We start from the raw sequence: 21,484 nt of genomic DNA, 5'->3' as shown, positions 1-21,484 counted from the left end.
CAGTGGCATGTCATCCAGGAGTTGAGTCATAGAGGGAGAGGAGCTCAGTGAGCGGTCTTCTCTCCTAGACCCTGAGCTGCGCTTTCCCCTCAGGTTCTTATTCTCCGGAATCATGGGCTCGTATCGGTTGGAGAGAGTGTGGAGGAGGCCTTCTATTACATCCATAACCTTGTGGTCGCCTGTGAGATCCAGGTAGGCGATGGCAGCTCCGGCCAGTCTGAATTAGTGGGCTGTTTCCAGGGCTCATGTAGGTTTTCTGGTGATAGTCTAGCAGGATGAACCTTTGAGCACTCTCTGCTAATGTTGAGCTCATGGGTTTGGAACTTGACAGAGACAAATGCCATTTCAGTGATTTTAATTCAATGGTTTGGGTTTGGGACTTTTCCTGACTTGTTTTCATTTTTCACGTATATAAATGGCTAGCATTTAAGGCACATTGGTATGTGCCAAGGTCTTAAGTGTGCCCTACGTACATGGCCCTGTTTGCCCTTCGCACACTTTGTGAATCAGCTGGAGCCTAGAGGTGGAGATCCACAGGCCCCGGCCTGTAGTACCTCACCCGTCCTACCCGGCCAGGCTTGCGCTCGGGTGCTTTGTCCCCTGTGTCTCTGCGAAGCGTGAGCACTCAGTGTGGATCGGTGCAGTTCTTGCCCAGCTCACAATCTACTGATTTGCTTTCTTTAGAAACCTACAGAGTAGCTCTTCCTCTCCATGTGGCACTGAGCCATACTGTTTGTTTGTTTTGGAAAGGTTCGAACTCTGGCCAGTGCTGGAGGACCAGACAACCTAGTCCTGCTGGATCCTGAGAAGTACAGGGCCAAGTCCCGTCCCCCGGGCTCTCCCGAAGGAGATGGCTCCGGGTCATCGCCCAGGTGGCTGATTGGGGAGCAGGAATTTGAAGCCCTCATGCGGATGCTCGACAATCTGGTAAGAAGGGTACCACCACCTTGTAAAGCTTGTTCTAAAAGACAGATGGTGAGGGGCTGGGAAGGTGGCTTAGCGGTAGGGGGCACGCCTAGCATGCATGAAGCCCTGGGTTCAATTCCTCAGTGCTACATAAACGGAAAATGCTGGAAGTGGCACTGTGGCAAAAAGAAGCTCAAGGACAGTGCCCAGGCCCTCAGTTCAAGCCCTAGGACTAGCAAAAGAAGAAAAATAATTGATGGTGGGTTTTTAATGTAGCTTCTGAGGCTTGAACTTGGGACCTGGGAGGTCCCTGAGGTTTTGTGCTCAAGGCTAGCACTCTTCCACTTGAACCACAGCTGTGCTTCTGGCTTTTTAGTGTGGTTACCTGGGGATAAGAGTCTCATGGGCTTCTCTGCCTGGGCTGGCTTTGAACCACAATCCTCAGATCTTAGCCCCCTAAGTAGCTAGGATTACAAGTGTGAGCCACCAGTGTCTGGCTAAATGTTAGTGTTTTCATAGTAAGTGAAATTACTGTCTTCATGCTTATCTGAGTGCTTTTATCCTCCAAAATTTCCAGCTATCAGGGTTTTTAACTCCTAGGTTAGATCATGATAAACTCTGGATGTGAAGGTTCCTTACATTGTTCTGTTGGTTTGGTTTGTTCTTGAGAGGGGGGGTATTACATTGTACCAGCCTGGCTTTGAACTGATGATTGATCCTCCTGCCTCCATCCCTCAAGGGGTGACTGATATGCAAAACTATGCCTCTTGTTCTGCTTTTTTTAAAGTCCAACTTTATGTGGGACAAGAGCACTAGAAATCTTCTATACTAGGCTGTGAGATAGCTAGTTGTCAGCCCCGTGCCTGTCTTCCCACAGTGAGCTAGACAGGGACTTTCTGAAGTAGCAGTTAATTGGGGCATTTGTTTACTAATAATTCTTACTACTTGGCCCCATTACTTGCTTCCTGGGTACCTATTGCTTGCCTGCTTTGTGGGAGTCTCTGGGCTACTTAGTATAGGGACCCAGAGCCCAGCCTGGTATATGGTATAGAAGCGGTGATAAGGAGAGACAGATAGTGGTGGCTCCTGCCTGGAATCTTAGCTCCTTGAGAGGCAGAGGTGGGAGGATTATGACTTCAAGGCTAGCTTAAGCAAAAGTAGCATCTAAAAACTGAAAAGCAAAAACTCTGGGCTGGAGGCATGGCCTAAGTATTAGACTGCCTGCTTAGCAAACATGAGACTCTGAATTCAACCCTCTTACTACCAAGAAACAAGTGGGAGTGTAGGTCAGCAAGTAGAATGTTTCCACAGCAAGGGTGAGGTTGTGGTACTGCCAGAGAAAACATGACCTGGTGTGTGTGCAGAACGATGGGGTGGCGGGGGCCACACGTTGTGCACACACGGCAGGTGTGGTCCTAGACAGCGGGCTTGAGCAGGGCTCCTTCCTTTCGTTAGGGTTAAGGAAAGAGCCTTACGTAGAAGGTGGCCTTGGGAGTGGTCTCCCAAAACAGGTGTGGTCACAAGAAATGAGGCTGCGAAGGAGGCAGCAGTGCAGAGGCTGGGCCCTCTGAAGTCACAGCCGAGGAGAGGTGGGGTGTGTACTGTGAGTGTCCCTTCAGGCCCATCCTGACTTCCTCAGGCTCTGCTAAATACCTCTTTCCCCAGATTTGACTTGACGACTGCTGAGGGTCGAGAGCACATTGGATGACAGATGCCTCTGTCCTTTGGTGCTGTCGCAGAGCTCAGGACCGACCATCGGAAGGGCACATGCATTACTGGTGGGGGGAGGGGGGGACCATCAGAAGGGCACATGCATTAGTGGTGAGGGGAGGGGGGACCATCGTAAGGGCACATGCATTAGTGGTGAGGGGAGGGGGGACCATCGTAAGGGCACATGGCATTAGTGGTGGGTCAGCTGCCAGAATTCTTTGGGCAGGGCCTGTGCTGTTGGTGGCGGTGGCTACTGTGCGGTCAGTGGAAGGCCTGGCCATTGGGCCAGGTCACCTGGGGATGCTTCAAAGGGCAGGAAGTTCCACGTTCCTTAAAGATCAGGGAACCAAACTCTCAGGTCTGAGTTTTCTTTTCTTACTGAACCTCTCTGCATATGAAGAATGCTGGCTGTAAGAAAGAGAGCATGGGGGTTTCTTCCTGAAAGGGATAGTCTTGGGAGGAAGGAAGGGAGGGAGGGAGGGAGAGGGAAGGAGGGTGGTAGAGCTGTCTAGCATAGCCTCTGGGTCCATGCTTCATGCTGTCTGCTGCCATCATGAAGTGCATAGTTCTTGCCTCTGGAGTTACGGCCTCCTGGGGAAATGAGCCGACAGACCCCAAGTGCAGTGCCTTCCACATGGTCTGCACACCAAGAGCTACAGGACCGAGGACAGGTGAGAGGCCTGTACTGATCACAGAAAGCTGGAAGAGGTGCAGAAGCCATCAAAGAAGGTGGGAAAAGCAGTTGGAGTATCTGGGAAAGAACAAGAGAAGGGGTGACATTGTCCAAAAAGAAACATACTTGTAGCTGGGCTCTGGTGATCCTACCTTTTCAGGAGGTTGAAATCTGAGGATCACAGTTCAAAGCCAGCACAGACAGAAAAGTTCATGAGACACTTACCAATTACCTCCCAGAAAACCAGAAGTGGAGCTGTAAGTGGTAGGGGACTAGCCTTGAGCAAAAGAGCTCAAGGACAGCACCCAGGCCCTGAATTCAAGCCCCATGACCCCCCCACCCCAAATAAAAGAAAAGAAATGTACTCATTACCTGACTTATGTAACTGTCACTGCTCTGTACCTCACCCTTCTAGTAACAGTAACAATAGTAATTTTAAAAAGACAGTTGGAGTGAGGTAGCCGGTGGGTGGAGGGTGGAAGTAGGCTCCCTGTGGCACAGCCCTGGCACAAGGTCACAGTGAAGGTGCTGCGCTGGCCTGGCTCCCTCCCCTCAGCCTGCACTCCTTAACACTTCACTGCTCTGCTACCTGGAACTCTCCAGATCGGAATCCAGAACACGACCTGCCCCACCTTCTGATGAGTACATTCTAGAAGTAGACAGAGGGAAATCTGAGTTAGGTCTTACTTTAGCTCATTTATTTAGGGAAGTTAGGAAGAGAGTGAAGGATTACTGAGTGAAGTGTTCATCACAAAGTATTTTGCCAGCATGGTGGTGCTCCTGCAGTCCCAGCACTCTGGAGGCAGAGGCAGGAAGATGGCCAAGGAGGCCAGCCTGGGCCATGTAGCCCAGTGAAACCTCAACTCGAAAAGAATTTCCAAAAAAGCAATGAGGGATGGACAAATGTGGCGTCGTGGTGGAGAGCTTGCCTAGCATGCATGAAACCCTGGGTTTGATTCCATGTGTACCACATACACAGAAAAAGCCCGAAGTGATGCTATTGCTCAAGTGGTAGAGTGCTAGTCTTGAGCCAAAAGAAGCTCAAGGACAGTGCCCAGGCCCTGAGTTCAAGCCCCAGTACTGGCAAAAAAAAAACAAAACCAAAACATTAAAAGTACATTTTAAATCAATGTCTCTAATGTTCTCAGTTGATTAATGTATTTATATATAATTATTAATATAGACTGCTGTTATAGTTCTAAAGAAAAACATATGTAGCAATTACTGATCGTAGTCTAAGATAGATATATTGTGTACATATACATACATATATATATACATATATATATATATATATATATATATATATATATATACCTCAGACACTTGTATGTTAAGGATTGAACTCAGAGCTTTGTTTATTTTTTTGTCCAGTCCTGGGGCTTGAACTCAAGGCCTGAGCACTATCCCTGGCTTCTTTTTGCTCAAGGCTAGCACTCTGCCACTTGAGCCACAGCGCCACTTCTGGCCTTTTCTGCTTATGTGGTGCTGAGGAATTGAACCCAGGGCTTCATGCGTGCAAGGCAAGCATTCTACTGCTAAGCCACATTCCCAGCCTGAACCCAGAGCCTTATTAAGTACCTTCTCTGCCACTGAGCTATACCCCAAGACCCTCTCTCCCCAGTATGAGCAGGCAGTGTTCAGAGGTGTGCACATTATTTCCGGTTTTATCAGCGTTTAAAGGGAAGAGTTGATTAGGAGAAGTTGGCACCTGTTGTGATGAAGGGATATTTGCAAGTCCCTGGGCTTTGTCTTGAAGCCATGGAAAACTACTCAGTCTCAGCTCAGTGAGCAGGATGAAGCTGGAGTTACTCAGAGCAGAATGTTGCTGGCCACAGTCCTTTTGTGGTAGAATCCTCTTTTATTGCCTTGTGACAAGCATGCTCATAAATGGAAAATTGCCAGCACCTTTCTGAGGAAAGATGTAAAAAGAAAATGACTCCAGAGGGGCAGAGTGTGTGTGTGTGTGTGTGTGTGTGTGTGTGTGTGTGTGTGTGTGTGTGTGTGTGTGTGTGTGTGTGTGTGTGTGTGTGTGTGTGTGTGTGTGGGGAGCCGAATGCGGGCCCTTGAACATGCCTGGCAGCAGGCACTCTAACCACTTGAGCTACCTACCTCCCCTCGTGGCTTTAGTGTTTAACAGGGCCTCCTGTCCATGCCGCTGCTGGCCTGTACCACCATCTTTCTCTTTGTACTTGCTGTGTAGCTAGGATGACATGTGTGCACCACTGTGCTCAGCTTTTTTTTCTTAAATTTAGATAGTGTCTTGTGAATTTTTCTCAGGGTGGCCTGGAACTGTGAACCCAGCCTCCAGAACAGTAGGATTGTGCTGCATCTGGCTTGACACTTGTCTTTTAAAAAATGTGTCCTAGGAGTGCTTCATAATTAGATGGCCCTCAAAGGAGAGCAGAATGTAAAGGGAAAGAGGATTCCTGGATGAATTTTGTTTGGTTTTGGTTTTGTTTTTGCTAGTCCTGGGCTTTGAACTCAGGGCCTGAGCACTGTCCCTGGCTTCTTTTTGCTCAAGGCTAGCACTCTGCCACTTGAGCCACAGCGCCACTTCTGGCTGTTTTATATATATATATATATATATATATATATATATATATATATATATATATATATATGTGGTGCTGGGGAATTGAACCCAGGGCTTCATGTATACGAGGCAAGCACTCTTGCCACTAAGCCACATTTCCAGCCCCTGGGTTGTTGTTGTTGTTTTAACTTTTATTTTTCCTTGACACTATGTCACTTTCTGGCCCAGGTTGGTCTTTGACTTCAGATTCTTCTGCCTCAGCCTTCTGAATTCTGGGATTCTAGGTATATGCCACCGTGTCCAGCTGTTTGATTCCTGAGCCTAGGTTTCTAGAATGTTTTAGGAGTGCCCTGTTGCAGAGCGCAGCCTCTAGAGGGCTGTGTGTGTCCTGTCGTTGGGTGTCTTTTTCAGGCTGTCAAGTGCTGCAACTGACCACATCTGAGTTTGGGTCTGTTAGGTGGTTTGGCCGGCACTTGTCCAGCACCCTCTCCATTCTTCATGTCACTGTGGAATCCAGCACTCCCAGCTTCGTCTGGGGAACAGTGCGCCTCTGCTGTTTGATGCCTTCTGTGGGTCAGCAGTTGAGACACACCTGCATGTAACATAGGGATTTGGGAGGCTGCCAGGTTGGCTGGCCAGGGTTGCCTTATTGTCCCAAGGGTCAGTGGTCCATTTCCAGAGGACTGGCTTTCTCAGAGCAGTAGTGTGCACAGGGGTTTGCGTCATCAGAGCCAGCCAGGCCAGGAGAGCCACAAGACAGGCACTTGAGTTGTGTGAAGGCACTTCGGAGGTCCAGTCTGTGCTTGGGGCAGGGTGTCGGTCATGAGGCATGGGCACCTGCGGCCACTACACAGTCCCTTACAGTTGCCCAGTGCCAGGGCCTGGGAGAAGTCACGAGGATAGATAGCATCCTTCTCCTTGGAGATACTGTCTGTGGGGAAGCGATCAAGCAAGTGTGGCTCAAGAGAGAGACCTCTTTTAAGGTACTGGCAAACGATCATGATCATGGTGGGATTGAAAATCGAATTTGATTGTGGTTAAAGTAACTTTGCAGGGAACCACTTGTTACATGTATGTTTGTTTGGTCTGGCCTAAAGATAATTAGTCTTTAAACTGATTCAAAAGTAGTTTATTTTTTAGTACAACCTATAGAGTGGTCAGCAGCAAGCAAGCCCTGTTTGTTTTCTTTTGTGTTGATGCTGGTGCTTGAACTCAGGGCCTCAAGCTCATTTTGGCTTTCTTGTTTACAGCTGGTACTCTACCACTTCAGCTACTTCCTCTAGTCTGGCATTTTGTTGGCTAGTTGGAGATGGAGTCTCAGAGTTTTCTGTGTGGGCTGGCTTTGCTATTAACTTTTGACAGCACTGCACTGAGTCTGAGCTGAGGACCTTGAGCTCATCTAGCCTGGCACACTCAACTGGTGCCTGATGCTGGAGCCACACCCATAGCCTTGCTCCAGCTGGAAATGCAGGGGAGGAGTCTCACAGACTTTTCTGTCTGGGCTGGCTTTGAACTGCTGTCTTGTGGATCTCAGTTTCACAGACATGAGGCACTGGTGCCCATCTCAGTTTTAGTTTTTCTTGTTGAAATATAAACAGGGGCACACACGTACACTCAAGTGTTCAGTTAAGTTTTGAAACGGAGCACACTGTGTGGCCAGCACCCATATAAACATGAGATCGGCACCTCAGAAGCTCCAGAAGGTCCTATCCAGCCCCCTGTGCAGAGTAACCGCTGTGAACCTTTTTGCATGTTCTGCTGCCCAGGGTGTCTCTTTTCTGTTTGGTTTCTGTTCTTGGGAGTGTGTGAGGAGGGTCATGCTGTCACTGCCCACGTCGTGTCCCGGTACACTCAGGGTGCTCGTCACATGCTTTGCCGTGGGTTGTGGAGTCGCAGGGTGGCGCGCGCTCTGCTTTGTAGGTCCTTCCATCTGCGTTTCCAGAGCAAACCCTGACTTGAGGTGTGAAGCGCTGACGCCCTTTTCCTCTCTTGGTCTCCTAGGGCTATCGAACGGGCTACCCCTACCGGTACCCTGCTCTGAGAGAGAAGTCTAGAAAGCACAGTGAGGCCGAGGGCTGCTCCTTCGCTAGTGACGGCGACTCGGGCACTTGCTCTCCTCTCAGACAGAGTTTTCAGAAGCAGCAGCGAGAGAAGACACGATGGCTGAACTCTGGCCGGAGTGATGAAGCGTCTGAGGAAGGGCAGAGTGGAAGCAGCCCCAAGTCGAAGACTAAGGTGTGGACGAACATTACACACGATCACGTGAAACCCTTGCTGCAGTCTCTCTCGTCCGGTGTCTGCGTGCCAAGCTGTATTACCAGCTGCTTGGTCTGTGCCTACTTACTGTTCATAGTTAGATCTCGTAGAGCAAGGTGGGCAGCTGCGGCTTCGGAGGCTTTGGGAACCCCACGCCTAATGAGCCCCCTACCATCTCGCTCTCCCTCTGAGCAAAGCCCACGCCCTCGCTGAATCCCAGTACTACTGCTGTCTATGTGAAACTGCTTAAGATACTGTGTCGCTTCCGCAATTCCACCATAACCTGACTGCACTCAGCCAAGATACTCAAGAGCTTACACGCACTGACCTAAAAGCAGGAGCTCCCTCACCCAGGCGGCTGGTGTCTGCGGGCTCTTTGTGCAGGAGAAAGTAGTTCAGTCATAAACCCGATACTTGGGTGCTGCAAGCTCCAAAGCCTCTTTGTCTCTAGTGTTTTCTTAAGCAGTTTTCCCTCCCGGCTCACTGGCCTGTTCTGTGCTGACCCTCTTCCTCTCTCCGCATTGTTCCTGGCTCTATCCCAAAGCCTCCGAATGCTCGAGCCAGCTGCCCTCTGCATGGACTGTTGCATGTGAGCAGACGGCCATGGTGGCGAGTCTTCCGATGCCCGCCGGGTGCGGCATGACCCAAGTGCAGTGCAGGCACCAGCGAAAGACGCTGCAGGTGCTTGGGGTGGTTTCCGCCGCTCAGGGCTCTAGTGGGCTCTGATGCTTCACACGCTCCACGGAGGGGTCTTCCTTGTCCTGTGGCTAGCCTTCGCTGCCAGCCCAGCGCCTGCGCGGACACGTGGGAGACCCGGCTCCCTGAGCCCTGAGAGGAGGCCGGTGGGGACCGGCCATCCGTGCCACCCGCCAGCTGCTTCTGAGGCAGCGACAAGCAGATCAGCCCGGCTTTCCCCCTAGAGTGGTGCTTTTATTTTTTAAAGACTTCTGCAAAGGGAAAAAGAAAAAAAAAGGTCTGTCTTCTCCAGGCCATGGTGGTGTTTTCCTGACCTACCCAGTTGATGAGAAGCCTCTGTGTGTGCAAGCAGCCATGTCACGTGGGTGGGGGAACTCGCATGGCCCGGCCTGGGCTCAGAGCATGGGGAGCCTCTCCCTTCCTTTCGTCTTGCCCGTCCCGTTTCTTCTCTTGCCTCACTTCTTAACGGGAGTGGCCTTTGTGCCCATGCCGCAAGCCAGTGACTCCCCCCCTCCCCCGCCTGACATCCGCAGAGCAAACCGCAGCAGCGCCATGCAGATCAAGTCACTTGAGGCACTTTAGTTAATGTATCTGACAGAGGGGGCCTGTTGAGCATTTATATTTGTTTCTTATTGTTCTGAGTAAAGCAAATTCCATGCCGTGATTCCAGGTTGGTATATTCTAATTTACAATAATTACTGTTGATTTTTCAAATGTGTTCAAGCTTCTGAGGTGGCAGTTTTAATGTTTTGACTAAAGTTATTTTTAATATAACGCTGGAGTTGTTTTTAATCTGAGAAGAGAAGCATCAGTGAGTACCCCTGGCTCACGCCCACTCCGCACTCCTTCGCAGTGGCTAAGCATCCACAGTTCCGTTGCTTCTTTTAAAGCCCTATGGTTTATGCTCTCTTACTGCCTCCCGAAAATATTCGGGAGGGCATAACATTTGCTCTCTGAGATGGCTTGTTTTAATATCCAGTGCCTTTTCATGCCTAAGAATTAAAATTTGACTAAAAAAAAATCTCATATTTGATTGGGAATCTAAAAGAAAGCTCATGAGTAGAAGGTGAGGGTGCTGAAGAAATGCACTGATACTAAAATGGCCTTTAAGACCCATAAAGCGCTTCAAGTTTGGGGGGATATTTTTGTAACACTCAAATGTATTAAGTTATATAAAATATTTGACATCACCAAACTCCTCCACCAGGCAGCTACTCTGTAAGTGCTAGCACAGCCATTTTCTTGGGTTCAAGCAGCATGCATCTAGTGCATTCTGACGCTGACGTTTATTTTAACGCAAAACTTTGGTGATGCCCACTCCTGCCTCACAGTTGAGACCCCTTCCCGCCCCTGGGTGGCGACATCACATGCTTCTCATGATCCTGTCATCTCACGCTTCCGGTTGGCTTTGGTGTTGGGTCACTCAGGGCGGTGAACCAATGTCCTCTGTGGGGCCTGCCCTGGCGGGTCTGAGGGCTACAGGCCCCCCCCCCCCTCTGTCGTCAGCCTGCCTTCTGCTCTGCTCCCCGTGTGGGCGGGGCTTGCTAGATGGCCCTTGCCCGTCAGTGATGACTCGGTTAACTCCAGACCACATCCAGCTCCCATGATGATTTTGCCGAGCAACCCAGGGAACGTGGTCATTGGTTCAGTCCTCTCTGTGGTGTGCAGTGCATGACCAGATATAAGATCCATTGAGCAAATTGGATGCTATGATGTCTTTAATTGCTGTCATAATCCTGACTGTTCAACTATTCTTGATATTACAGTGGACTAAAGAGGATGGACATAGAACTTCCACCTCTGCCGTCCCTAACCTGTTTGTTCCATTGAACACTAACCCCAAAGAGGTCCAGGAGATGAGGAACAAGGTGCGTCCTGCCGTCTGCCTTCAGTAGGAGCTGGGCTGCAGGGCCGGGAGGGTGCTGTTGCTCTGGGGCTGTGGGTGTGCCGGCTGTTAACAGGGCATCTGTGGCCCTTGCTGGTAGGGCAGAGCCATCTCTTCCCCATATTCGTTAGTTGGGGGAAGCAAGAGTAACATATTTTGGGGCCCTGTTCTTAAGTTTATGATTGTGTGTGTATGTGCGTGTGTGAAAGAGACAGGATCAAACCCTGGTCCATACACATGTTACACAAGTGCTCTTCACTGAGCTGCATCATCAGCACCCTCTATTGATAAGCTATTGACCTGATACTTGCCCAGTAGCAAGTCTGAAATGCAGGCCACAGAGCCTGACCCTTCTTTCAGAGACTGGCGAATAGCATTTGGTGTGTCAGAATATGAACCATCAGCACCGACAGTGATCCTGTCCCCCTCACCGTCCCCCTCACTGCTGAGTCCTGTGGAGACTCTGTCCTGCCACTGGGAGGTGGGAGAAGCCAGGAGCAGTGGGCCCAGGCAGAAGAGGCCTGCGTGTGTGCACAGTATGACTGGCGTGACTCCAGCGGCACTTCTGTACTGTTGATGCCTTTTTTTCCCTCTTTCTCTTCTTAGATTCGAGAGCAAAACTTACAAGACATTAAGACGGCGGGCCCCCAGTCCCAGGTTTTGTGTGGTGTAGTGATGGACAGGAGCCTCGTCCAGGTGAGCACTCAAAGTGTCTGTGACATTGGTGGGTGGTGGCTCAGACCATCTGCTGCAGAGTTACTCCCATCTCAGGAGAGAATGACGCGATGAGGTAAGTATTCTAGTTGAGCAGTGTCCTTGCTAAAAATCCTCCTGATAAGAAAGAGCCCAGCAGTATCAGAGTTCTAGATTGGGCCTAAGCATGCTGGGCGTGTCCACCTTCCAGCTCTGCTCCCTGTAGTGCATGCCTTCCTGAAGGGGCACAATGCCTCCAGCTTGGGGACTGGGTCCTGGTGTCGGCAGGGAGCCTTGTTAGGTGCCAGCACAGGGTGGGTTGAAGAACCTTTGTTCCGATACCTATTCCTATCTGCCACAAAGTGCTACTTGGGTGGCAGAGGGGCAGGCGCTGTGAATGTGGTTCACATTTACCTGCATTTCTGTCAAAGGACTGTCTAGTGACTACCTGATGCCTACGAATGCAGGGGGTGGGGGGCCGGCCATCAGTTCGGCCCACTGTGGTCCCGGTTTCATGTTCGTGTCTGCACGCCCCGTCCCGCTGCACGCTCCCAGCTGGCTTCATCCTGTGCTCTTGGTTGATATTTCTAAGGCTGAGCCTGGTGTGCTCTGATGACTCAGTTTACTGTTGCAGGACGCACCCCTCTCTGACTGTACGGAAACTATCGAAGGGCTCGAGCTTACAGAGCAGACCTTTAGTCCCGCTAAATCTCTCTCTTTTAGAAAGGTACTCACCCCCCTGTCTTCACCTAACTGTCGGTATGCGGTGCGCTCCCCCCCCCACCTCCCCCCCTTCAGCAAGTGTCTCAGTTACTGAGGTAGCTTCTGGGAGACTGTACAAAGGTTCTGACCATGCTTTAATGAAAACATTGAGTAGGAAGTATTGCCACCATTATGAGCATTGTACATCAGTGAGAAATGGGCATTCAGAGCGATGTGCATTTCAGAAGTCTGCATGTGACTTGGTTAGTGCATGCTTTTGGGTTTCTGAGTTGACTTTTCACCAGCTACCAATGGCAGCGGAGCTTAAACACCTCCTCCTCCCCTCGCATGGCCTAGTGGTCGGAGGCTGTGTCACGGTAGAGGATGGGAAATAAAACATGACAGTGTTTATCGGCCATTGTTAGTAAAATGCATTTATTTTTACCTTCCAACGAAACCTAGCACCGCATTCGGGAGATCAAAGTCCCTGAGCTTCATTGGGGATCATGAGTTCGAGGTCATCCTAGGCTATATAGTAAGACACTGGCTCAGAATGTGGTTGAAGATCTCAGAGGAGAGAGAGACTTCTGATTTGTCATTTCTCTGTGGAGATGCACTTCTTGAACATCCAGTTTGTGGGAGTGTTTCTGTGTGACTTGCCCAGGGAGCAAAGCATGTGGGGTCCCCATTGGAAAGTGGCTGGCTGCGTGGCTCAGGGTGTTGGATATTTGCCCTCTGTTCCAAGGGCATTCCCAGGGGCTCTTTCTTCACTTTGAATGCCCTTGGTGAGATGCAGGTATCCTTTTAGTGGTATTCTAATTGCCCGAGGAGATTCTTTGTGACAGCATTACTTTGCTATTTATGTATTGACTTGGTGGGTCTCATTCTTCATGTCCTTAGAACCTGCTTCCAGTCACCACTCGTGAGGGAATTCTTCTCAGAAGTGAGAAGATGTGCTTTTTCCTGGCCAGGAGCTTGTTTCTCATGTCGGTGCTTTGGATTCTGTGCAGCAGGCAGTCTGTGTGGTGCAGTCTTGGAGCGGGAAGACCCACTGTCATCGCTGCACTGTCTTTTTGGCGTTGTAGTATGTTTAATGGACCCTGTTTGTGTCTTGTTAGGGTTGTCCATAAAGCAGCCAGCCTGCTATATTAAATGAAGTGTTTTTAGCTGGTCCATTACCCAGAGACAGCTTTGCTGTGCAGACCCGGTCTGCTCCAGGCCACCTAGGGTGCTTTGCAGATAGATAGATATAGGGCCCCCTCAGACCAAATCCCCGCTCTTGTGGGTGATCCAGCCAGCCCATCATCCTACTTGATACCCACTAAAGAGCTGGTGACTCGCTGACCTAAAGCCTTGCTGTGTGCAATGCTGAGAACAAAGCCCAGAGCATTGTGCACGCCCGGCAAGTGTGCACTGCTGAGCGCCACACTGCAGAGGATGGCTTCTGAATGTCACGTGGGCGTAGATCTTTCTCCTGTCCCGACCTTGGCTATTTCATTTTTGCGGCAAGGACTTGCTTCAGCTTCGTGGATGGCCTTCCTCTTTCTCTGTGGGAGCCTCACAGTACAGGGCATTGCTCCTCAGGACAGTGCCCCACACAGCCCTCCTAGGCCTGTGGAGAGAGCCTCCCGTCTGGGCACTTGAGGGACGGTGCTTTCTGGAAATAACTGCTTCTCCCTTACTCTTCTGGATGGCCATTCCCCCAGTTAGGATCACCTGACCGCAGAAAGGGCAATAGGTTACCACTTCCCCACATGGACCCGCAGCTAACCGTCCTCCTGGATCGAGTGCTTAGAGATGCGCGTGTGAGGTGTGTGCTGCCAGCTGTCCACTCAGGGAAGACCGCCGAGGTCCTGTGTGCTGTGCAGGGCGGGCCTCTCCAGGGCTCCTAGGGCCCCCGGGCCAGGAACCGGGAGCAGAACCCCACCTCTCCATGCTGGGTGGCCCTGGGGTCGGCACCTAGCACAGGGAGCAGAACCCCACCCCTCCATGCTGGGTGGCCCTGGGGTCGGCACCTAGCACAGGGGAGCAGAACCCCACCCCTCCATGCTGGGTGGCCCTGGGGTCGGCACCTAGCACAGGGAGCAGAACCCCACTTCTCCATGCTGGGTGGCCCTGGGGTCGGCACCTAGCACAGGGGAGCAGAACCCCACCTCTCCATGCTGGGTGGCCCTGGGGTCGGCACCTAGCACAGGGAGCAGAACCCCACTTCTCCATGCTGGGTGGCCCTGGGGTCGGCACCTAGCACAGGGAGCAGAACCCCACTTCTCCATGCTGGGTGGCCCTGGGGTCGGCACCTAGCACAGGGAGCAGAACCCCACCCCTCCATACTGGGTGGCCCTGGGGTAAGCACTTGGTATGTGCATGGCCCTGCCCTAGGAATGTCAGTTACAGCTTGAAATCTTATTTACAGACATAACTGATGCGCAGAGAGGCTTGCTCACTAGCTGTGTGCACAGCTTTAGAGGCGGAGCTGTGGTTTTACCCAAGCTAGCTCAGTGAAATGCCAAAACAGTTCCTGGGCCTCAGGTTTGCTTGGTGTCCTGGTGAGGGGCCAGGCAGGCGTGAGGGCGGCGCGGTGCAGCCCAGCAAGGGCACAGCCCCCTCTGCCATGCACACGTGTGCCTGCGTCTCGGGCGCCGTGCTGGCTGGGCGCGGCGGGCATGGCCAGAAGCTGCTCTGTGCTGAGGCGGGCATAGGAGCGCGCTGCGGCTGCACTGCCCCACTGTGCGGACAGCTGTCCCTGCACCACACGGCTCTGCTTGTCCCGAGAGCGTCAAAAGTGGGAGCAGGGAGCTGGGCGTGGGCCTGAGGTAGGAGCCTTGGGAGCACTACGCAGCCTATGCCACGGCGTGGACCTTGTCTTACAAAGGCGTTGCTCCCTCGGTGACAGTAAACGATGAGCGTTTTGTTTCTGGACGATCTCTGACTGTGAAGTGAGGTTAAACGTGCCCGTCAGCCCTCCTAGCGCCTCACGTTGCCATGGCGTGCTGCCATCGGTGAGCGGGGTTGGGCTTGCTCATCCCGGCCGGGCTCACGAGTGGCCCATGCAGATAGCCTCTGCAGCCTAGCTGCAGGAGCCGCTCTGAAATGAAAAGAGAGCCCACCTCTGTCCAGACTCCAAAGCCAGCGGTCCCAGCAGGCCCTTCCTCTCCTGTGCTAGTACTCGGTAGGGATGCCAGACACGGCGTCTGGGTGCTGGGTGGCAGGCCTGTGCCGCCCCTGCATGGGCAGCCGCTGCCGTGGGGGTTGCCCCAGTCCCCCTGCGGTGCTCTCCTGCAAGGCAAGCGCAGGCTGCAGGCTCGGCGTCTTGGTGGCTTCCTCCAGCCGTCACCAAGCATTCTGGTGAACATTTGCAGAGGACAGCGGCAGCGCATTTGCGGACAGCCCTCCTCCCGCAGTCCTGGTGGCCTGAGTCGCTCAAGGCAGCTCCCTGCAGGCTGGGGGGGAGGAGCTGCCCACGTGGCCACGTGCCACGCCCACTGTGGGGGCAGCAGCACCCTCGGCAGCTTGCCACCTGCGCTCGAGGGCAGCCTGGAGCTGCTGGGTGCCTTATGTTGCTTGCTTGCTTCTTTTTTCCTGTGATAGGAAGTCTCAATCTTTCATGCGCCTTAGGCAGGCCTCTGTGTTTGAGATGTTTCATTATCCCTGGAAAAGTTCAGCAGCTGCTTATAAACCAGGGTGCCTCTGTGCCCTTGCACACAGCGCCTCGGGTTGTGTGACTTGGAGGTTTTGAGGGAAGGGGACTGCCTAGTAACGGAGGGGCTTGCGCTCCTGCATCCCCTGGGCAGTGGGCAGAGGAGCACTCAAACACTCCTCGAGGGCATGCCTGAGCCTGTGAAACCTGTGTGTGTGTGTGTGTGTGTGTGTGTGTGTGCATGCCTGAGCCTGTGAAACCTGTGTGTGTGTGTGTGTGTGTGTTACATAGAGCCGTTTTTTCCACCTCCTCTACTGAAGGCTGCAAGCAGCCTAGGCTGGGGGCCCTGCAACACAGTCTCGGGGTGTCTGCCTGTCCTGAAATGCTTCCTTCCCCTGCCTGCAGCCTGCCTGGGAGGAGGGAGAGCCCACTGGGCCGGGCTCCTGCCACAAGGCCTCCTCTTTATCTTCAGGGGGAGCTGGTAACCGCCTCCAAAGCGATCATCGAGAAGGAGTACCAACCTCACGTCATCGTGAGCACCACGGGCCCCAACCCCTTCAACGCGCTCACCGACCGCGAGCTGGAGGAGTACCGCCGAGAGGTGGAGCGGAAGCAGAAGGGCTCTGAAGGTGAGTGCTCTCCGGCCCTGTGAGAAGTCACGCGTGCGGCAGTGGCCTTGTGTTCAATGGGACTGGAGTGTTCGGTGCTGGAGGACGCGTTGCGCAGTGTCGGAGGTCCGCAGGAACGCTCCCAGTGCTGGTGAGACAGCCGAGCTAGCGGGGAGGCCGAGGCTGCGGTGCCCTCATGGCCAGAGCCCCAGGTGTGTGGGCCACTGGTCACTCTGCCCGCCTGCATTCACCGCTCACGGAAGTCGCCAGGTTGGAAATTGACGGGACACTAGGAGGAGACGTGTCTGCCCATCAGCGTTTGTAGGCAAGAGGCCTCCTTGGCTTCGTGCGGTACGTTCCTGTCTCCTGTGCTTACTGAGCAGTTACATCGTGCCAGGAACCTCAGGCTCTCATCAGCCCCGAGAACTGGGGCTGTTCCTGCCCTTGCCACAGAGGGAGCTGCGCAGAGAGAGGGGGAGTTAGAGTTGCCTCAGACTTCACTCTTCGTAGTGTCATTTCAGATCAAGTACGGCGTGAAAAATGTGCCTGCTGCTGAGGTACTGGTGGTTTCACTGTGCATGGTGCCCTCCGCTGCCACCCCAACCCGGGGCAGGCCCCGCATAGTCCTTGACAGGGGCGTTAGTACATGCTGCCAGTAGAACGCAGGCTGCTGAGTTTCAGGAGGCAGGGCACCAGCCAGTGAAAGAAAGTGACAGATACTGAGTTCAAGTTCTGGTCTCAAAAAAAAGAACTCAGGCTGCCTGTCAAAAGTTGGAACCTTGGGCTGGGAACGTGGCCTAGTGGTAGAATGCTCCCCTCGTATACTTGAAGCCCTGGGTTCCATTCCCCAGCACCACATATATAGAAAATGGCCAGAAGTGGCGCTGTGGCTCAAGTTGGCAGAGTGCTTGCCTTGAGCAAAAAGAAGCCAGGGACGGTGCTCAGGCCCTGAGTTCAAGCTCCAGGACTGGCAAAAAAAAAAAAAGTCAGAACCTTTTACTGGTTGAGGCTGCCTGTTCCCTCCTGGAGGTCTTAGGTAGCTTCTAGAAGGTTGCAGCCAGCTCAGGAAGGTTTCTTGCCTGGTAGAGGCTCTGGTAAGTTTAGCAGTGATTGTAGCTGTTTGTTCAGAGTGTGAGGCCTTGGAGATCCAAAGTGGCTAATGCACAATTTGTAAATGAAAGAAGGTGGTTTGTGACTTGTGTAATTGTAACTCCTTTGTATACCAAAGTTGTAATACTGTTTAAAAATTTTGAAAATACATTTAGCTGTGCACCAGTGGCTCACGCCTGTAATCCTAGCTACTCAGGAGTCTGAGAACTGAGGATCGTGGTTCAAAGCTAGCCCAGGCAGGACAGTCCATGAGACTCGTATCTCCAGTTAACCACCAGAAAACCGGAAGTGTTGCTGTGGCTCACATGATAGAGCTCAAGCCTTAAGCTGAAGAGCTCGGGCAGCGCCGAAGCCCAGAGTTCAGGCTCCAGGACCAACTAGATAGATAGATAGATAGATAGATAGATAGATAGATAGATAGATAGATAGATAGCTACAAATAACTCTATATGTATTTTTAAATGTTTAAAATTAGGAGTACATATGCATATATACGTGTGTGTGTAGTCACTGCAGTTGCCAGTGTAAACTGTTGATAGGAAATGCCCTGTATAAGAAGCGCAGCCCCTGTACTGCCGAGTGTGAGCTCCTGGCGGCAGTTGGCGGCCGGGTGGGCGTGCAGCCCACCTGTGTGTCGGCCGTGGGCAGTTGTGCTTGAGTGGATTCGGATGTGGTGTGTGGAGTTGGCTTTTCTGGTGCTCAGCGCGGCCACGGTGGCTTGGGCTGTGGTGGAGGCGGCGCGCGGCCTGTCGGCTGCAGTTGGCGCTGGGAGGTTGAGGCACTGGCGGCCCTGCCCGGGGCCTTCCTGGTCGGGCTCTGTGCCCTGACCGGCTCATTTTGTGTGCACCCACAGAGAATCTGAATGAGACGAGAGAACCGAAAGAAAAGAGTCCTCCCGAGCAGCCCGCCGCTCCCCACACTCCCCCCAGCACCCCTGTGAAGCGTGAGGAAGGTGAGCTCTGGCGGGGTGCCGGCGGCAGCCCCGCACGGGAGGGTGCCTGGCCCTCAGGGTGCTGCCGCCGGAACTGGGCTCTCCCAGCCTCTTCTCCCGGGGGCTGGGGCGCCCTCCAGGGGTCCCATGGTCGTCCTGGTGTCCGCTGCGCCCACTGCTTGCACCCCGTGGTGCCCTCTGCGTGCGGGCTGCGGGGACCTGCCGCCCCCGGTGCCCCGCGCTGTGCCCCGCGCCTCTGTGGTCTGTCTGTGGTCTGTCCATCTCCATCGGTCTCGTTTGTCCAAGTCTCCGTGAAGCCTGTGGCTCCCTCCCCGCCCCTGTCCTCCCGGAATGGCTCGGCCTTTCTCACGTAACCGATGGCTGTGACTGAATGCATAGATTCTCTCCTTGTGCTTTTCTCTCTTGTGGCCGCCGGACAGCAGGAGCCGGATGTGCTAAAGAATACCTGTTGCCCTAGTAAGTACCGCGCCTGCCCGCGCTCACCAGGCGCCTGCGCTCTGCCCGCTTCTTTGTTGCTAAAAATATTAAGTTTTGTGTTCTGTGACTTTACCATCAAAACGGAGGCCCTCATTTTTGTGCCCAGCCCCTCAGTGTTCTCCCTGGAAATGGCTCGGTGACTGCAGTGCTGTGTGGTGGCAGTGGCCTGCTCCCCCCCCCCCCCCCCCCAAATCTCAGTGCTTCCCGGAGCACTTGGGGCCGTGGGAAGTTCTTGGGTCCAGCAGCTGGGACTCCCTTTTGATTATTTGGTGGGAAGCTTTTGCTTAGGTGAGACATGCAGGCTGGGCTCCGGCCGCCGAGCTTCTGCCCTGGTCCTGAGCCCGGGCTGGGGCTGGTGACCGAGACCGGACTTGCTACCTGGTGTGAAATGGAATCTTGGGCCACATGCAGTTCCCTGAGCATGCGCAGGCCGGCCGCTGTCTGGGGACACGAGCGGCAGCGGCGGCAAGCTTGGCAGAGGGGCCCGCGGTGCTTGGTGGGGGCAGGTGCCCACGTGCCCGCACTCCGGCCTGCCCGAGGGTGGCCTTGGTGCCCCCTCCCCCCTCCCAGAGCGAAAGCGCCCAGTACCGCGGCCTGGGGTGCAGCTCTCTGACCTTGCTCAGCGCGCTGCTCCCGGTCCTGGTGCGTGGCTGAGCTGTGCACTAAACCGCGCTGTGGCCTAACCTGCGAGCCCCCCGGGGGTCCCCGCAGCGCCTCCGCGGTGCAGAGCCTGCGACCCAGCCGCCACCCAGACCGCTTACTACACCCGCTAGGCCGAGAACTGCGCCCTTTCCCTTACGTTTAGCTGTTCGCATTGAGAAGGCGGCTTGGCTTTCCGCCCTTGGTCTCTTGAGTTCAGTCTGTTACCACCCAGACTGACGCGCCTCCTCTTGTGGGGGGCCAGCTGTTGGGGAGCTCATTGTCGCCCTTGTCTCAGGACTGCTCTCCCGTGAGCCGGCCTCTTCCCTTGGCCCCATTGCTGTGCTGCCTGCCGGGCGCCCAGCTTGCCCTGAGCCTGTCCTTAGGACTGGCCGGGCCCGTGTGTCCTGGGGGAAGGTGCTGGCCCCAGCCCCAGCCCCAAGTAGAGTAGCCACCACTCCACGTGGTCTTGGGGAGCCCAGAGAATGCAGTTCCGTGCCAGCACGCTCAGGCTGGCCCCCAGACCTGGGAAGACCCCTCACCCTGTCCCCCGCCCCCCAGATCTTCCTCAGGAGCCCACCTGCGGGGATGACAGCGACGCGGCCACCTTCAAGCCCACTCTCCCCGACCTGTCCCCCGACGAGCCTTCGGAGGCGCTGGGCTTCCCTGCCGCCGAGGAGGAAGCCCACGGCCCCCCAGACCCCACCCCGCCCCCAGCTGAGGCCCCCGAGGCGGAGGAGGCGGCCTCCCCCGTGGCCGAGGAGGGGCCCGCCGTGGACCCGGGCAGCGACGGCTCTCCGGGCAAGTCCCCGTCCAAGAAGAAGAAGAAGTTCCGCACGCCCTCCTTCCTGAAGAAGAGCAAGAAGAAGACCGATGGCTGAAGGCAGCCTGCTTCACGCCCGGCCCCGCTCCTTGCTCGTCCCACTCGCTTCCCGAGTCCTGTCCTCCCATGTGATGGAATGCAAAGGCCAAGCCCTCCTCCCATGCGCCCCTGCGAGACCACCCAGCTGTCGGTGCTCTGCCCGCCGCCCTCAGCCTGCGCCTCCTGCATACAAGACGGCACTGAAGCCTGGCCTCGGACCGGCTCCGGCTACAGCCTCACCTCCGCTGGGACCCCTCCACACCAGCCACGGCTGCTGCTCAGTGGGCGCCTGGGCCCCCACACCAAGCCCGACCCTGAGATCCCTCGTTCCCACCCGTGGCGCAGGGCATTCTGGCTGCCACCGAGAGCTGGGTTTATTTAGGCCAGGAAGCCCCGCAACACAGGGGCTGGCGTGACCCCCGCAATGCTATGCATGGTCCCGCTGGTGACCCCACAACGCAAACCAGACCCCGGAGCCCAGCCCGCCTGGTCGGGACCTCCGATTGCTGACCGGGAAGGGAAGCCCCTTCTGTGACTTTCTCCACAATGTGCAGGTCAGTCCGCATTTTCCCTGTGCATCGATAGGCCACTGTAGTGTCTCCTGACACGCGGCGGAGCAGGCTCTCCTATGTGGGGAAGGGTTTGGACCTCCACTGGATCTAGTCTCCCCTTAACTCAGCCCAAGAGGCACCCTGGTCTCAGTGGAAGGCAACTCAAGGTAGAAGTCATTTCCGGAGGCCCCGCGCTCCTCCTCGCGGGCCCGCCTGTGTCGCATGTTTGGGTTTGAAGACGGACTCCTCCAGGGTGACCTGTTCAGAGGTGGGGGAACCCCGCAGACCCCACTACAGGTCCTTGTGGAGCTGAGTCCTGGGCCATCCCAGCAGGAAGGACCCGGGCCAGCCGCACTGCTCTGCTGCCAGGGCGGGGTGAAGCTCGCCCCGTCCAGGACGTCCCCCCCTCCCCTGCCGACCCCCAGCCCCACATATGCAATGACTTTAATTCTCACTTTTGTAGTCTTGATTCTTTGTATCACAACACGGAGTATAGCTGCATCTACGGACGGACGTGGAGGGCAGCCTGCTCCTCCCTTTCTGTAACGTGTTCTACTCACCAATAAAGATCTTTAAGCAACTTTCTCGTCG

The 21,484-nt window shown here is 54.2% G+C and overlaps 1 protein-coding gene across 10 annotated transcripts in view; it reads left to right on the top strand.

Annotated features, from left to right (window-relative positions):
* Nucleotides 1-21,477, top strand: part of Add1 (adducin 1) — a 59,088-nt gene extending 37,611 nt beyond the window's left edge. For 2 of the 10 annotated variants that reach the window (XM_048363916.1, XM_048363917.1), the window contains 8 exons: nt 94-192; nt 751-927; nt 7,827-8,060; nt 10,544-10,645; nt 11,269-11,358; nt 16,167-16,323; nt 18,266-18,364; nt 20,042-21,477. In XM_048363916.1, the coding sequence (XP_048219873.1) occupies nt 94-192; nt 751-927; nt 7,827-8,060; nt 10,544-10,645; nt 11,269-11,358; nt 16,167-16,323; nt 18,266-18,364; nt 20,042-20,361 (1,278 nt within the window). In that variant the 3' untranslated portion in view covers nt 20,362-21,477. Of the gene's footprint in view, nt 1-93; nt 193-750; nt 928-7,826; nt 8,154-10,543; nt 10,646-11,268; nt 11,359-11,989; nt 12,083-16,166; nt 16,324-18,265; nt 18,365-18,783; nt 18,822-20,041 lie in introns of those variants that run through there. The other 8 variants (XM_048363926.1, XM_048363921.1, XM_048363918.1 and 5 more) reach the window with 8 other exon arrangements.
* The last annotated feature ends 7 nt before the right edge of the window (nt 21,478-21,484 follow it).

This window comes from Perognathus longimembris, chromosome 16 (assembly GCF_023159225.1).
Source record: "Perognathus longimembris pacificus isolate PPM17 chromosome 16, ASM2315922v1, whole genome shotgun sequence".
Classification (NCBI taxonomy): Eukaryota; Metazoa; Chordata; class Mammalia; order Rodentia; family Heteromyidae; genus Perognathus; species Perognathus longimembris.
Note: the sequence above shows the minus strand (reverse complement) of the source record. Positions and strands in the feature narration are given on the sequence as shown.